Below are 18,303 nucleotides of genomic sequence, written 5' to 3'. Positions count from 1 at the left end.
TTTTTTTTTGGTTTTTCTCCGGTACCGGGAACCGAACTCACGACCTTGCGCTTGCCAGGCAGGCGCTTTTGCCGCTGAGCTAAATCCCCAGCCCCTAAAATTATAATTTTTAACCAGGCATGATATTTGTAATCTCACCTACTCAGGAGGCTGAAGCAGGAGGATCAAGAGTTCAAATCCAGCCTGGCAAACTTAGCAAGACTTTATCTCAAAATAAGATGTAAAAGGGTCAGTGGTAGAGCATTTACCTAATAGGCACAAGGGTGGGTTCCATCCCCAGAACCACCAAAAAAAAACAAAAAAAAAGGTATTCATTCATGTGATGTAATATTCTAAAGATACAAAAGGGCAAAAATGAAAGCTTTCCTCCAGTCCATGCCCCAGCTACCCAGTTCTCTCCCACAGAAGCAGCAAACGCACCAGTTGCATGTATCTGTCTCCCGATACCCCATGAACACATAAGCACAGAGCACACTCTGGGTTAGCACATACCACAAAAATCCACCTCCATTTCCATATTCTTACCTCTGGGCTCTTACTGCTGTCCTGCGCACTGGCCACCATGTCCAGAGCAGCAAGGAGCAGCACTAGTGCTGTGACACATCTGCCTCGCTCCCAACTTGAGTGGGAGCCTCTGGGCAAGTCATCCTGCAAGGTTTTCCTGGCCCCCTCCCATACCTCACACAGATGCCCCCTCTTCCTGTCAGACCTTAGCCACAACTTCCTCCTGGACAGTGCCCTCTCCTGTCCCTGACCACGACAACCCTTACCTGGCTGTGCAGTCTGTCCTGTAGAGAACCATTGGCCATGTAGGGGTAGATCAGGCTGTGACACCGTCCTCCAGTGCAGAAGCCCAGCAAAGGCAACACATTGGGGTGGCAGCATCTGAAAGCAGCCAGCAGTGCAAGGTGAGGACCAGACACCAAGGAGACCCAAAGATGAGCCTCCTTTCCTGAGCTAAGCAACCATGAAGCCAGGACCTGCACCAGGTCGGTCTGACATCACCACCAGGGCTCTTCCCACAGCTTTCTTCCTCTGGCTGAGTCTCCACTCCCTCCTACTCTCCTCCGACCTCTCTGACCAGTCATGCTTGGTCTTTCAAAGACACTCCTCTCTGGCCTTCTAAAAATGAGGGTATCCTACAGCAGGCTCCTCCCACTGTATCAGGAACACCCCCAAACCAAACCCCTTAACTCCAGCCAAAGCTGCATGTCACCCTGTCTGAGTGCATCAATGCTGAGGTGAACAGCACCCCAGACTAACAGGTCCCCACTTCACCCTTGCTCACAACCCCAGGTGAAGGGCAGACATCTATCCAGCTTGCAGAAACCTCAGCTCCACATCTGCTCAGCCACCATTCAGGGCCACACATAGCTTTCAACTGTCCCCTACATCCCTTCTCCTTGCCGTGGGTCACACCCGCCATGTCTCCTGAGCCGTCCCACCTTGCTCTGTCACATTCTCTGCACTTACTAACAAGTCAGCCTCCACCAGACTGCAGGCTCCTCCAAGGCAGAGACTGTGTCTGCTTCAGGTCTGCACACCCTGGAGCCTGGGGCAGCAGTGCTAAGGTTCTCTGAATCAATGAATGAGTTAACTTGCACCATGGATTGCCAACTCCAAGGTTATACTACACCAAGGAGTTCTACTTCCGGTTTGGATGAAATGTGTATATACACGTGTATGTGCAAGTGAACATTCTCAAACAGGAACACAGAGAAAGCACTAAACAAAACCTATCAAAACATTAATATAGCAGTGCTGTAGAAAAGAGATGACTCCTGTTTTCCTGTGTATTATTTTTTCCCAGGCTGGGGATAGAACCCAGGGCCTCACACACGCTGTGCACACATCACCACTGAGCTACATCCCAGCCTCTCAGCAAATGTCTTCTGTATAGGACTAGTTAATAAACACTTTGTACCTGGTGGGTCACACGACTCCACTGCAGCTACTGAACTGTACATGGCAGCCACAGACAATGCAGAAGTCAAAAAACTGTGTTCCAGTAAAATTTTGCCACAGACACTGACATCTGAATTTCATGTAATTTTCATGTGTCGTGGATTACCATTTTTCTCAACCATTTGAAAGTGTAAAAACCATTCTTACCTCTCTGGCTATACAAACACAAGCAGGGCCAGAAGGAGCCTGTGAGTGCTCTCTTGCCAAGACCAGCTCCAGCAGGTTCTGGGTTACGAGAGATGGCTCTACTCTTCGAGCTGTGGTCAGTAAGTCTGGGCCTATTTCAAACCACGGCCCAGAAAGAGATCCCTTCTCCCATCCCTCTCTAGTCTAACCTCCCCCTATCCATGCTGCACAGAGAAAGCATGGGCTCTGGAGACAGAACACATGAGTTCAAGTCCTGTTGCTGCCACTTCCTAGCTGCGTGATCTTGGACCACACCCTTAACTTCTCTGTGCCTCAGTTTACCCATCTGTAAAACAATGTGATAACAGGAGCCGTGCATGTTATACAGTTCTTGTCAGGACTGAATGAGTTCATATGTGCTATGATTTGAATGTATCCAAGATTTATGTGCTAGAAATTCAACCCCAAATCCATATTCATGGTATTAGAGGTGGGGCCTCAGGGGAAGAAACTGGGACAGATGAGATCATCAGGGTGGGCCCCTGTGGTGGCACTGGTGGCTTTGCAGGAAGAGGAAATGAGACCTGAGTTGCCCTGTGATGCCCTGTGCCATGCTCTGATGCCACACAAAGCCGTCACTGGTAAAAGCCCCATGTTCCTGACTTCCAGCTCCCACAGCAGTGTGATAAATAAACTTGTGTTCTTAATACATTCACCCCCTTTGTCGTGTTCGGTTAGAAAACAGGCTAAGACAATCTATAATGGAGCAACCAAATCGTGCCTGGCACACAGGAAGCACTGTGCAAAGGTTACCAGTCATCATCACTACATAGTGTTTCCCATGGGGAACTCACCTTAGACAAATTTGCACTTCCACCTGAAGGAATCTTTCCAGCGGCCTTGAACCACAGCAGGCTACCTGGGGAGAAAGCAGTGGAACCAAAGGCCTGCTCCCTTGCATCCAGCCACGGTGCCCAGAGAAGCCATCACACCCACCTCCCGGAGCTGCTTGATGACCAAGGGCGCCCCATGCCTCTGCCCTCGGTACACATCAGCAAAGGTGCCGCTGCTGATCCTGCAGCTTGGGTTGAAGTTGCTGGTCACCTGGACCACGTCCGCCTCGCTCCAGAGAAGGCCATCTCCAGAACAGCTCAGAAGTCTTTCTTGCTTAGGAACAGAAGTGCTGAAATCCTGAAAATCCAGAAAGAAGATGCCATGGAGGAGGCTTCTTCTGTCTGCTTCTCCAGGGGACCCTGAATACCAGTGCTGAAAGGATGGAGGGGATGTGGTAAAAGGGATGTAGTAAAAAGGATGCGGACAACCCCAACCTTAAATGCCAACCCTGGCTCTAACTCTCTCTGTGACCTTGGATGAGTTACTCAGCGTCTCTGAACCACAATCTCCCTGTCATCAAAAATGAAGATACCAATAGTAGTTTTCAGAGTAATTTTGAAGATGTTCTAACATGTTGAGTATTCCAGGGGGTCAAATACCTAAAGAAGGGTCGCAAAGCTGACCAACGGCCAAGCTCTGTGCCCCAGTCCTATACATAGGCTACATACGTTGGGCCTCCGGGTTTCAGGAAAGTAGGGTTCAAACACCCAAATGCAATTCTCAGATCAGAGTTTCGGTTACTTGGTACATACAGCAGCCCTATAAAAAGAAGCTCTGCTTCAACAACTTCCCTTTTTAAAGAGAGGTGCACGTAAAGTTATACGCACTTTTCAACAGTTTTAGAAAATTAGGGATGGATTTTTCTCACCAACCCCATCATCCTGTTAAGTGCTGTTAAAGTTGAATGTATTCCCTGATAATTAGATATATTAGGATTTAGCTACCAAAAATGAGAATGTATTGTACACACACAGAGATGGGTTTCTGTCTTCACAAGACATTACACCATGATCATTCTCTCAAGTGAACAGATCATCTCTGAAAATCATTAACCAACCTAGAACAAAAACTCCCGCACAGAGTCTCCTTAATGGAAGAGCCATTACCCAGACCTATCAGCTGCTTTCTTCCTCAGATGCTGAGCCACAAAAACTATTTAATTCTTTTATTCCTTCTTTCCCTCCCTTTTTTTCTTTTCTCTTTGTTGTTCTCTTTCTGCTGCTCACCCCCTACCGCAGGAGGGAACCCAGGGCTTCACACACACTAGGCAAGTCTCCACCCTGAGCTCCACCGCAGGCCTCATTTTTACTTTTTAAACCAGTGTGGATTATACTCATCTCAATACTAATGTAGTCATGGATAATTCTGGTTGTTTCTGTTTTAAACAAAGGAAGGGGCCCATGAAGGCAAAAGTGCCTAAGATACACAAAAGTCATAGTGCATCCCTGAACCCAAATCATTCAAACTTCAAGGGTTACAGAGACTGAGTCATTCAATCTAAGCCAAATGAGTTGAAAAAAAGGCCAGGAGGAGGGTGGGATTTTCAGCAAATGCCCACTGTGCCCAATATTTCTGCAAGGCAGAGGATGCAAATTACCCGCTCTCTTTTAAATACACATGATGGGGAAGTTCGTTACAAACATGTCCTTCCACCACTGAAGAGACACAAACACACACTACATCAAGTGCACTCACGCCCTGGCCACACATGCTGCTGACCACCTACAGCCACCCTCCAAGGACCCTGGAGGAATCTACAGGTCTCCTTTCTCCTCCCCGTTCGTTCCCACTCCAGTCTCCAGGAATGAAGACTGAACTGTTGCAAGGGAACCCCAGGTTGTGGTGTGCGAAGGCTGAGGGACTGTACCTCGGAGTGCGATGTTACAGAGAGGTCACTCTTTATGGGACAAGCAGCGTCCTCTTCAGATGGAAGCAGCAGCGAAGTAGCTTGGTGGGCTCGGGGCAGAGCAGATTCTGGAAAGGAGGGACTTGAGTCAGGACCTGGCCTGGGGCTGACAGGCAGAGCTGCACACTCAGTCCCCAAACCAACCAGCCTAAGCCTTGTGACAACCCACAACCAAGGCATTGCTCATCCTCCTGTGGATGATGCGGATGCAGAGCTGCCACCTAGAGCAACACAGCCAGGGCACAAGAATCAGGGCCCCCTCACACCTCCCTCGACCTGCTCAGAGCGGGGAGGAGAAGCCAGCAGCCGCCTCCATGCAGCTTGGGGCAGGAAGTAGCTCCGAGGACACAGCCCGAGGGAAAATGAGGTCAGAGGCACAGGGACCAAAACAGGTTGGAAGGGAAGGGAGGCTTTACTGGGGAGGGGCTGCCCCGCCTGGGAAAATGTTTTTGGGAACCAGTGCAGGCGTAAATGTCCAGGCGCAGGTAACAAGCAACACCTACATCCCACCAGGGAAGAAGCTAAATGCTGCAAGTACACAACTCATCCACCTGCAACAACCCTAGGAAGGAAGAGACTGCCGTCGCCTTTCCTCTGCAGATGGCCAAAGAAGGCACAGAAAAATTAAGCATCTTTCCAAGGGCACAGTCAGCAGCTCCAAGGTCCACGTTCTTAATCCCTTAGAGAGAGACAAAGATTCAAACGAGAGAAGTCCTGAAAAGTAAGCTGGGGTCAGGCTGACAAGGGTGAAAGGCCTTCAACCCCTGAAGGCTGATCTGAAAACTAGACTGACTAGCCAGCATCTGCTGGGTTACAGTGGCTGGTCACACACTGCAGACACAGCAGGCCATGGCCAGCACCAGAGCTCCAGACGTCGGCATCAGACACACGCAGGGGTGGGGCATGGCAGGAGCAACTTTCGAGTACAGGGTGAAGGAATCCCACCACTGCCATCCTGATCTGAGACCCCTCTAAGTGCCCCTCCCAGCCCAGCTGCACCTGGGGACTCAACATGGTCAGCCTACAGTGGACAGTGGCCACCGGTCCCTGCGCTTGCCCAAGCCTTGTCCTTGGGCAGCTATGACCACTGTGCTCTCTCAGGCCCGCTCTTGACAGGGAGCCACAGTCCCCACTCACTGAACTCCCCTTCCTGGCGAGCCTACAAAAGACCCATCACCTGCAGAGCAGCTGGCGTGGACTCAGTGCCACAGTGGTCCCTCTCAGGTTTGTTCTGTAATAAACCTGGCCTGCTGAGCTCAGACCTCTGTGTTTTCCTTTTTCTGGAATCTGGCTGTGATCCAGAACTGCTGAACAAACCCATCTGCCTCAGGTATTTCTGGTTTACAGAAACAGGAAAGTGGTGATTAATCTGGAACTTGGGCCATAAAAAACATGAATTCAGGAGGCTGAAAATATATGTGGCAAAAATGGAATCAAGCTTGGCAAACTATTAACCCAGGCAGATGGCTGGAAACATCAGATTCTCCTGACACAAGGAGAAGGGTTGTTTCATCACCCTGCAGCCCGGGACGAGGTACTGCCTTATCTGAAATAATATGCAGCAATCCCCCTTCTGCTGTGCAGTGGTGTAGTCTGTCCCAGTGAGGCAGGAAGGCAGGGCATGACAAAGCTGCTTGGGGAATGGGCATGACCAGATCCCAGGACCCTGGCACCAAGTAATTCCCAAGGCCCTGTGTGTGGAGTTTTATTTGTTTCTCTCTTATAATCAGCCCAAGTTCGCTCTGTAGCACCACTTTTTCCCTTACTCTTCTAGCACAGTTAGAAACAAAGGAGCCAGGTCATTCCCTTCCCTTAGTTCGGCTGTAAATGCCACACCCCGCTAAATGATTATCCAAAATGATTATCCAGCGTTAAGCTTAGGAGGCCGCCAGTGCTTGACACATTACTGATGTCAGGAAAACCCTAGGAAGCACCTTGGATCCCAGGTGTCTGACCCTATAGATAACTGCAAGCCCGGGTTATTCAGGGCCCTTTTTCCCTTTCACACGCAAGCCCTTTTTTCCCTCTGCCCTTCCTGTCCCTGCTGCCATCCCATAATCTTCAACAATTGTAGCTACTAGGCTGAGGCAGGAGGATCACTGTGAGTTCGAGGTCAGCCTGTATGCTTGCCAATTCTTTCCCTGTAATATATAAGAACCTGGACTTTTTTTGGCCCACTCAATTGTAGCACTTCACTTTTAATTTTTCAAATAAACTGTCACTGTTTTTGCTTGTTTTGTTCAATTCTTTGTTTGAGACAGAAAGAACCTGGAAACTACCTCGAAGCAGAGACTTTGCACACCATCTACCCAGGTTCTCGTGGGCAGGGAGTTTGGTACAGGCCCCATTCCCTGGGAACCCTGCTCCAGCAAACCCCACCCTTGAGATTCCCCTGCTCGGCCTCCAGTGCCTGGCCACAGGTATCACACTACATGATTCAGATTCATATATATTCGCTTTCTCTGTCCTTCCTCCCCATCCCCTCCCCTCCCTCCTGCTCCTCTCTCCTCTCCTACCCTCCTTTCTCACCCTTCCCTCCCTCTCTCTCTCTCACCCTCTCTCCTTGCAGGGCTGAGGATGAAGCCCAAGCCTTGTGCTTGCTGGGCCAAAGGCTCTACCGCTGAGCCACACCCCCAGCCCAGCCCCTCCATGCCTAGAGCTGGCTCTGGAGGCTGCACTCGGCCTTTAGGCCTGGGAGGTTGGCTTGCTGAGTCTGCTCCCATGATGTGAGGGGCACTATCCAGGGAAGCAGATGAGTCTACTTATCTGTGATTTTGGTAAAAAAGAATGGGATTTGGGCCAAATACCCAAGGCTGACAAATGATATAAGCATTAGTCTTTAGCTTCCATCTCTGCTCACCTCTCCCTTAGGGATCAAACTTGGGATGCTATTTATGGCAGAAGAAAATAAAAATGATAATCTTTGTTTGTTCTGGTGTTAGATGTTCTTTCTTTGTGCTGAGTACACACACTGGTGTGTTCTGGTGTTCTTTCTTTGTGCTGAGTACACACACTGCACTGCACCCCTGCTGGGCCCAAAGAGCAGGCAGAAGAGAGGAGGAGATTCTCTCCAATCAGGGTTACAAAGCTTTCCCCACAGTGAGTTCAAAGCACTATGGACTCCTTATCTGTGGGCTCCCCACCCATGAATTCAACCAATCTCAGAAAACATTTTTTAAAATTGCATCTAGCCAGGCATGGTAGCACACACTTACAATACCAGCAGTCAGGAGGCTACAGTAGGAGTACCTTAAGACTGAGCCCAGCCTGGGCAACTCAGCAAATTAGTTAAGACCCTGTCTCAAAATGAAAAATAAAAAGGGCTCAGGATTTAGCTGGGTTCAAAAACACCGCATCTGCCCAGAGTACATACAGATTTTTCCCTTATCAGTACTCCCAAGCAATGCAGTGTTACAACCATTTACATGGTTTACACTGTACTAGGTGCCACAAGTCACCCGGGGATGATCTAAAGTAGAAGATGTGCACAGGTTACAGTGCGAACACTGCACTGTTATACTTAAGGGACTGAGCGGCCACAGGTGTTGGTGCTCTCAGGGGTACTGAGCCTCCCCCTCTACAGTCACCACCAATCAACACTGACATGAGCTGTGAGGACAGGAGGGTTATTTGACTCTGCTTTTGTGTGTACCTGGAACTTTCCGTAACTGTCAACTTGTAACACCCCGCTGAACTGAATAAGCGTGGTGCTGGGTGTGGAGGGCCCACCTGAGGATTGTTGCCAACAGCATAAAAGGAGAACTGCATGGGAATATGGTGTGATGTTGATTCTCCTGGAGAAGTTTCTTGATATGAACTCAGCTGTTATCGCTGGAGGAGCTCGGGTCCTCACTGTCACTGAGGATGCCTATGGTTCTCTTTGAGGGAGCTCTGGTCCTTACTTTGAGCACCGCTTCCTGGCTCCAGTTCAGATCCCCTCAGTCTGCTGGCACAGATCCTTCATCATGCTGGTGCAGACTTTTTAGCTTCCATCCCCGACCTCTGGGCCTTCCCAGTGCAGATGTTTAGTACAGACTTGCAAAAGACATTGTTGTGGGCTCTAGGCCTCCAGTTTAACTGGTGAAAGACATTGCTGTGGGCTGTAGGTCTTCAGCTGGATTGTTTGGGTCTGTAGTGTGTGGACAGATCTCCCACACTCTTTGCATTTGAGTCTTTGGGTGAATATTATAAAATAATCCCATAAATTATGTATCCTATATTAAATCTTTTCCCTTGTAAACCCTGGCTACAACAAAACTGGCACCAAGAGTGCAGTCATCGCTGTGATGTTGCCTGGCCCTGTGGCTTAAGAGCCTCAGGAATTAATTTAGAAATATTTTGAGAGACTGGCCAAAGAGGCAGCCCCCATATGCTGTGAACTGTATGGGAGACTCTGGTCAGAGCCTGGAAAATCAGAGTACTGATGGAAATGATGCTCATTAAAATGAAGCTCAGGAGGCTTCTTTTGAGGACTGCATTGGCGGTTGGGCCACAGGTGCTATACTTTGTGCTTCTGCAGGAAGTTGGTCTACATGTTGCTTGTGTTAGACATATTGCCTGGGTGGCAGAAAAATTTCAATGCAGTCTAATGTTGAGATGGTGGCATGGTTACTGTTGAGAACTTTTGGCCAGATCTATGTTCAAAATTAAGAGTGGTGAGCCAGCAGATTGATTTGAAGCATTTCACCAGAGGGAAGGCTCCAGTGGAGATGTAGATTTCAAGGATGAAACAGAAAAGAATGAGGTTGTTGAGAAGGAACAGGACAATGGAAAAATGACCTAAAGCCTTTCACTGGAAGGGAAGAGTGTATTTGAAATGTAGGAGATCCCCTTGAGCATTTCTTACTGTTGCCATGTCCTGTTGTTAAAAGTTAATGGGGGTGCTGGGGATTTAGCTCAGCGGCACAGCGCTTGCCTGGCAAGTGTGAGGTCGTGAGTTCGATTCCCGGTACCGGAAAACAAAACAAAACAAAACAAAAAGTTAATGGGAAGCAAGGATTGTGATTATAATAGCTCTCTTACTATAATTTTAATGTAGTTTTTAGGTACATGTTTGTAATCAGGTTAATTAGTCGAAGTATTGTGATTTTAACCAATTTTGAGCACCCCTTGAATATTTTGCTTTTGGTGCAGAAATTAGTGCAGTAAGAATTGTATATATGTAAGTGTTATAGTAATAAAAACTGAATAGACCAAAACATGTTAACTTTTTGCAAATATGCCACTGGAGACTATCGTTTAAGGAAATGTATCTGGTTCTCAAGTTAACTAGGGGTGGACTGAGATAGATTAACTAATGGTCAACTTGTAACACCCAGCTAAAATGAATCAGTGTGGTGCTAGGTGTGGAAGGCCCACCTGATGATTGTTGCCAACAGCATAAAAAGAGAACTAAAGGGGAAGATGGTGGACTTTTGATTCTCCTGGAGCCCTGCTTCTTCTTGTGATGTCCTTAGGCCATCTTTTCTATTCTCCCGTTCCTTCTCACCAATAAAGATCTCCTCTGCTCTATCTTTACCGGTGCTTCCTTTCTGGCCAAACTCACAATATTTTAAATCATTCTGCTGGGCTCTTTGCTCTTGATTTTCAACATAAATCTGACGAAAAGCCACCAACAGTAGCCATGCCACTGCTTCAACATTCAACTACCTTGAAATTTCTTGTACAAGATTAATTAGTCTGAAAAAAAATTTTTTAAATTAAAAATAAAAAAAATTTTAAAAAGATTAATTAGTCTGACACCCTTCATCTCAGTCTCAGGCAAAGTCTCTGGACACAAGCAAAATATAGACAAACTTTCTGCCAAGCCATAACACACATCATCTGGAGTCCAACAACCAATGTAGTCCTGGTCTTTACTGGTAGGATTTCTGTCAGCCTTCTAGTCTTCTGAGCTCTGACCAGAAATCTTCCATACAGAACAGCTTCAAGCATTCCAGCCCTGCTTTTTCAGCTAGCATCTCTGAACCTTTATAAACTGTTCCCACAACCCATTCCCAAAGGATCTTGAACTACATGGTCAGGTATAGTCATAGCATCAACACCACTCCTGGAACCAAATTTTGTCTTACTTACTTTTCCCACTGCTGAGACAAAATGTCTGACACCTAAAGGAAGGAAAAGTTTATTTAGCTCACTGTAGAGGTTTCAGTCCATAATCAGCTGGCTCCAAGGTAGAGGGACACATGGCAGAGGGGCAACAGTTCATGGAAGAGGAAGATAGCAAAGGAGCAAGGGGGAGGGGAACAAGCCCCTTTCTGTCCCTTATTATGTATCCAGTCTACTGGGATTAGGGCAGTGTCCAACCCATCAGTGGGCTGATCCACCAATAACTCACCCTTAATCCCAGAACCTTTAATCTCAGCATTGCACTACCAATCAACCACACACTCTAGATTTAGCTGCCTCCAAAGAGCCTGCCACCCCTGCCCACATGAAGCTTTGAGGACATCTAGACCCAAATCATAACACCATATAAAACTGTTCTACAATAAATATCCGATGGAAGGGAGGAGGCAGATATAAACAGCTGGCAAAGCAAGATGGGCTACATGGGACACCCAGGTGAAGGCGCAGGCGGCCCCACTGTACACTACCATTGCTTCTACATGAAAGATTTTCCATGAGAAGAACACACACACGGACACACAGGCATGCATGCACACACATACATGCTCGCACACTGCTCCTAAGAGGTGGGAAGCAGGACTGGCGTGCACCTCACAGAAGGAAAGGGAACAAGACAGATCTGCCCCACTTACACAGGCCAGGGCAGCTGCAGAAGCCCAAACCCTGGGACTTAGCTCTCTGAACACCAGGGCTTTTACTGAAAACAGAAACATTTCCTGTGGGGCCCTCTAAAGCCTCTGCTTTCGCCCGCAGAGCACCTCTGCGCAGGCTTACGCTGGCGGATACAGCACCAGTGCTGGCTCCAGTTTGGGTTTCTAGTGTGGAACACGGGGTTTTCCCAAGACATGGCAGGCTACGCGAGGTCTGATGAAGTCATAATTACTCTATTTTCAGCTTGGTTTACTCCAGACAATCAACTTCCCGTCTCTGCACAATACATAATTATCTCAACCTGCCTGGGCATATCTGCCAGCCAGGACCAATCAAGAGAGTGCAAAGGCTGACAGTGAAGGTGATACTTGTTTTTCCAGTAACCTAGACAAGGAATATCAGAAGGAAGTGCTTTACCTGTTACATCCTCATCCTCACTGGCGCTGCCCTAGAATTCTCCTTATTGTTTTTCCCTCTGGCCAACACCCAGCACCACATTTGCCACAGGACCATTTCCCCTTATCATGAATTTATGTATCTATGTAGTACAAGGGTGAACTTAGTGTTGCACATGCTGGGCTACATCCCAGCCCCTTCTCCCCTTATCTTTAATTGCTGATCAAAAGCCTGCACAGTGTTTTTCTTTTTTAGGTATCTTTTAGCTACAGGGTATAATACAGACTCCTGAGCTTGCAGTTCACTTTCTAGATTCAGCCCATTAGATTGCCCAGCACATTCCTTTTTTTTTCTTTTTTAATTTTATTTTAAAGAGAAAAAAATAACAAAATAGCAACAATGAAGACAAAAACAAAACAATTCAAAAACAATTTCAAAACAAGATGATAGGAATTAACAATGGTTGTTATTTTACATATTGTTATCTTCAGTGAAGTTGCTCAGATTACCAGGTGTAAGAATGTAAGATTGATCAAGCAATTAAAGACAATAAAAAACATTAGAAACTATACAGAGCTTCATTAAAGAAGATGGTAGGAATTCAGCAATGGTTGTTACATTGCATATTGTTGTCTTCAAATGAGTTGTTCCAATTACCAGATATAAGCATGTAAAATTGGTCAAGAGAAAAAAAACTTTAAGTATTAACTGTTCCTTGCAATAAACCAACAGACATCAGCAATACACTTATCCCAGCGGTACTTATATATACATATGTTTTTTATTTTAAAGAGAAAATATAAAAAACAAAATAACAAAAAACAAAGGCATAAACAAAACAACATAAAAACAATAAAAATGATACAGAATTTCAAAACAAGTTGATAGGAAATTAACAGTGGTTGTTATATTACATATTGTTATCTTCACAGTAGTTACTCAGATAACCAGACATAGGCATGTAAGACTGATCAAACAATTACACATTAACTGTTCCTTTCAATAAACCAATAGAAATTAGTAGTACAATTATCTTGGCTAAAATTTTTTCCCAATTTGTGGGTTTTCTTTTCACCCTATTGGTGATTTCTTTTGACATGCAAAAACTTTTCAATAAGATGAGATCTCAGTTGTTGATTCTTTGAAGTACTTCCCACCTGGCACATTCCTAATACACCCTAACATTCATGAGCACTTCCATGGTGGCAGCACTGACAAGTATGGCTCTTTACAACAGAGTGCCAAAGGTTCTGTGTTGGAAGCCGCTGGAGTCGGTTGTTGGTCATGTGTGAGAGGGTGGGACAGATCCAGAGTGCCTCAGGCAGTCAAGCTACCTCAGTATTGAAAAAAGTATCCTCCTTGGACAATTATAGTCTTAGTCTTAGTCACTAGGCAACATTATCTCTCATGATACTACTTTGCAAGTGTATAAAATAAACGTCCCTACTGTTGGAGTCAGTCCTCTTGCTCATCAGGCAAGAGGTAACTCCACCAGACCCTGGCTATCGTCTCTTGTCTTTATTTTCTATATCCTCTCACCATTTTCTCCCGGGAACCACGGAGAGATCACTGACTCCCACAGTTCTGTTCTTATCTCTGTTTTACAGATGAAGAAACTGAGGTATAGGGAGGCAGAGCAATCCTTCTGCTGAAAATGGCAGCGTTAGAACTCAAATACCTAAACCCTGCTCATCCTGGCCGTGCTGTCTCTGTCTCTGAAACCGCTTGGGTCTAGGATCTGGCACTTGCTGCTCAGGTGGCCGCAGGAGGGGAAGGGAGGCCAGGCTCCAGGGCAGAGGCAGTGAGAACAGAGACACAGCACTGAGTATCAGTTTCTGGATAAAGTCACATGGGGGCTGTATCCTCTTGCCATCTGTCAAATGACCCTATTGCCCTTGGAAGTGGAGACAAGTCTAAAGGAGGCTTCGAGGTCTGAGCTAGCAGTGTGCACAGCAGCTGTGATAAGCACTCAAGGCCCAGGTGTGGATGCTGCCTTCTACCCATGTGCCCTCAAGCAAGTTACTTTCTTTCTCTGTGCCACTGGGGCCCTTGGGCCAAGCAGCAGTCCCACAGCTGGCAGCGGGGAGGAAGGTAAAAGATGGTACCCTGCATGCCCCAGAGCACAGCTGTGAGGCCCAGACCCAGACTGACAGACACCAGCTCAGAGCCACACACGCCGGGAGGCCTGAGCTTAGCCTGGTTTAACCTTAGTGCCACAGCATCCTTGTCCTTGTCCTCACCCTCAGTGTTAAGAAGGGAAAAAACAACAGCCAACTCACACAGTGGCTGAGGATTGAATAAGTCAATATCTGTGAAATATTTACAGTGGGGTCTGGTGCAGAGAAAGGCCCATGATTACTGAGTTATCTTTTTCTTGAGAAAAATGGTGATAAATGGGGGCACCGGGTGCAGCTCAGTGGTAGAGCTCTGCCTAGCAGGTAGAAGCCCTGCAGCAGTCCCTGGTAGCATCAAAGCAAAAGGGTGGTAAGTGTATGTGTGCAGTCTTTCAGGGTGTGTGTGTGCACGTGCGTGTGTGCATGCATATGTGTTTTGATTTGGGTTTTTTCTTTCTTTCTTTCCTGGTACTAGGGATTGAACTCAGGGCCTCACAGGTGCTAAGTAAGCACCCTGCCCCTAAGCTATACCCCCCCCCGTACATATTCTTTTATTACCTGATTATTTTTACTTTTTTTTTTTTTTATTTGGTGGGGTTTTAATCATTTCTTTTCTTTTCCTTGCTTCCTTTTAATCCCTCCCCTCCCTCTCCCTCCTTTTCCCTTTCTTCTCAGCAAGGTCCTGTTATGTTATACAGTAAAGTTGAACTTGCTATTGTAGGCCAAGCTAGCCATAAACTCACAGTCACCCTGCCTCATCCTCCCAAGTACAGGTATGCATGTACAATATGCATCCAGGTTGCTCTTTTGTCTGCTTTGCTTTTTATTTTTTGAGACAGTTTCGCTACGCTGTCAAGGCTGATGTCAAACTCATGGGCTCAAATGATTCTCTCACCTCAACCCCCTCAGAGATGGGACTACAGGCATGTGCCACCACGTGGCTTTTTTTCCTGTGCTTCACTCTCTGTGTGTGAACACGTTTCCACATATACACACTTATCTCCATCACTGCTAACTATCCTTTATGGTTATGACTGTTATTAATTTTACTATCTCCCACTGCCACTTCCAAGTTTGGTCCTGTATGCTGAGATTCATATAGGCCAGTGATGGTGAACCTTTTAGAGACTGTGTGCTAAACTACAACCCAGAACCCACTTATTTATAGCAAAGTGGCAACACTGCAATTAAACCTGAATGCTGGTTTTAGTTTAAAGAAAAAAAATGTATACATTAACATCTTTTCTCTTTTTTTTTTTTTTTTTTTTTTGGGTTTTTGGGTTTTTGGGTTTTTCTCCGGTACCGGGAACCGAACTTACGACCTTGCGCTTGCCAGGCAGGCGCTTTGCCGCTGAGCTAAATCCCCAGCCCCCTAACATCTTTTGTCTTAAAGAAAAATACAGTAATACGTGTCCCATAGGTTCACCACCACTGTTACAGATCCACCTTCATTTCCTTAAATTTGCTGTAACTACACATTTGTATGCTTATATCTGGAAATCTGAACAACTAATTTCAAGACAACAATATGCAATATAACAACCACTGGTGAATTCCTACCATCTTGTCTAGTGAAACTCTGTATCACTTTTAATGTTTCTTTTGTTTTTATTTTTTATTCTCTTTAATGGTTTGATCAATCTCGCATTCTTACATCTGGTAATCTGAGCAACTTCGCTGAAGATAACAATATGCAATATAACAACCACTGTCAATTCCTATCATTTTGTTCAAAACCTTGCATCATGTTCATTGTTTTTGCTTTGTTTTGTTTCTGTCTACATTGTTGGTATTTTGCTATTGTTCTTTTTTTAAATTATTCTCTTTAAAATTGAAATATAAATAAATAAATAAATAAATAAATAAATAAATAAATAAAATTGAGAATACCTGGTCCCTGAAAGGCGGCTGGTTCCAGGAGTTCCCCCACATCCCACTCCTCCTTGCTGCATCTTAGGGAAGCTGCCACAGGACCTGGCAGCACAGCCCCTGGGAAGGCTGGCAGGGAAGAGCTGGTATCAGGACCCTGTTTCCCTGGAACAAGGTGGAAGGAAGGTCACTGTCATGTCATGATGTGGGACAACTACTAAGATCAGAAACCTAGGTTCCACTCCAAGCTCCACCACAGACTCAGTGTGCCTGAGTGAGTCTCTCCTGAGCTGTGGCCTCCTCACTGGCACAGTGTGGGCACTGGACATGACAGTCCCGCGATGGCCCCACTCTGACATCCTGCATCACACACACCTGGCCAACTCTATGGCCTCAGACAAGTTACTCCCATCTCTGAGCCTCTCTTCCCCACCTACAAAGAGGAACTCATCTGCTTGCTTATATCCCAGGGCTGTCCTGAGTACTTGCCTAGCAGGCCTGAGGCCCTGACTTCCACGCCCAGTTCTGCACAAAATAAATGAAAAATAAAACAATAAAATGCCCAACCCTCTAACCCTTGATCTTAACAGCCCTGGCTGAAGTACAGCTTCTCTACCTCCAGCTGAGACACACAAGCTTTGCCCCGTGTTACAGATGGGCTCCTATACCCGGCAGTTCTGTCTGCTGAGAGCCCACTGGGCCAGGGCTGGCCAAGCCCAATGCATCTTTAACACCTTTGTGTTCCGTCCTTGCTGGAGACAAGGAACTGAGGTCAGAGCAGATGAAGTGATGCAATATAACAACCTAGGGGGACAGGGAACTGGCTGCCGTGGTCACCTCCTTCCCGAAGAGTGATCACTTCCCCTTGGCATGGGTTTGGAAAAACCCACAGGTTCTGTGAGCGCAGGGGACACCAGCTCCACCCAGCATCTCAGAGCTCTGAGGAAGCCTTTAGCGCACACAGGAAGATGCCCTACACAGGAGGCACCGAAGTCACACGTGGAGGGCCACAACCCCATGCTGTTGTCAGCTGCCAGCCCAGTATCAGTTCCCTGAAGAGGTCCAAGTTTCCTGAGAAAATCATCTCAATGAGCTTTGGGTTTAAAGGTCTTCTAAATGCAAACAAAGAACCCTGTATACAAACATCACATCTACTGTTGGGTATGGCTCAGGAGTACAGTGCTAGCCTAGCATGTGTGAGGCCCTGGGTTCAAGCCCCAGTGCTACAAGGAAAAGAAAGCAAAGCAGGAGGTACTGGACATCTTCACTTCTTTTTTTTTTTTTTTTTTTTTTTTTTTTTTTTTTTTTGGTCTTTTTTTTGAGACAGGGTCTCACTATGCAGTTCAGGCTGGCCTTGAGCTCACTTTGTAGCCCAGGCTGGTCTCGAACTTGCAACGATCCTCCTGCCTCAGCCTCCCAAGTGCTGGGATTACAGGTGTGCGCCACCACGCCCGGCTGGACGTCTTCACTTCTGCTGCAGAGCTGCTGACACCAATCTGAGTTGGAAGGGACAGGACAGGCCTCTGCCTCACTTCCCACACTCAAAACCACCAGACAGAGAACAGGTGGCCTTCCTGTCCTCACCCCCTGGAAGCCTGGTCTCTGGCCACTGAGCAGATGCAACACCCATTCTTTCAAGCTGCCACACCAAGGAATAAAGCCATCAGCAAGGGCAGGAGGAGGCCAGTGAGCCACACATGTGCAGGTGAGGTGGTGAAGCTCTTCCTACCCAGGTTCCCTCTCAGCCACCCAAGGGGCAGGCTGACACAGAGTCCTGGCCACTGGTACTATGTCGGCCAGTGGCTCTGTGGCGGGATAGAAGGTGCAGGCAGAAGCCCTCTCTGCCCCTCACGCTCACTGAGGTTGGCTGATAGTGACTTCTTTGTCTCTCTGCTCTGTACTCTCACAGTGTCCCAGGCTCTCTAATGAGTGTGAACCACTAACCGCAAGCCAACCAATAAGCTCATGGCCTCCGTAGACTCTGCTGGCAGGCTCACTATCAAGGCAACCATCAGATAAATGAGACCAGGAGCTGGGCCCTCCACCACCCTCACAGCTGCTCTGAAGACACAGCAACTGCTCAGGGGACACAAGCTGCTACTGCTCACCACTGTTACTGTCACCATCGTCCAACCTTACCTGCAGCTCTGAAACTCAAACAGCTGCTCAGGGGCTAAGGCTAACCCTGAGGCAAGGGAAAGTGAGGACAGCTGCTTCGCATGGTCTGTTTGCTCAGGCTGTGCTTCCTGCAGT

General features: G+C 47.0%; 1 protein-coding gene across 1 annotated transcript in view; it reads right to left on the bottom strand.

Moving 5' to 3' along the window:
- Irak2 (interleukin-1 receptor-associated kinase 2) overlaps positions 1-18,303 on the bottom strand; it is a 64,427-nt gene that overhangs the window by 15,230 nt on the left and 30,894 nt on the right. The window contains exons 3-7 of the mRNA XM_005413066.2: positions 16,072-16,215; positions 4,853-4,959; positions 3,088-3,282; positions 2,946-3,010; positions 771-885 (exon numbers count right to left, since the gene is read on the bottom strand). Of these exons, the coding sequence (XP_005413123.1) occupies positions 771-885; positions 2,946-3,010; positions 3,088-3,282; positions 4,853-4,959; positions 16,072-16,215 (626 nt within the window). The remainder of the gene's footprint in view (positions 1-770; positions 886-2,945; positions 3,011-3,087; positions 3,283-4,852; positions 4,960-16,071; positions 16,216-18,303) is intronic.

This window comes from Chinchilla lanigera, unplaced genomic scaffold (genome assembly GCF_000276665.1).
Source record: "Chinchilla lanigera isolate Chin_1 unplaced genomic scaffold, ChiLan1.0 scaffold00160, whole genome shotgun sequence".
Classification (NCBI taxonomy): Eukaryota; Metazoa; Chordata; class Mammalia; order Rodentia; family Chinchillidae; genus Chinchilla; species Chinchilla lanigera.
Note: the sequence above shows the minus strand (reverse complement) of the source record. Positions and strands in the feature narration are given on the sequence as shown.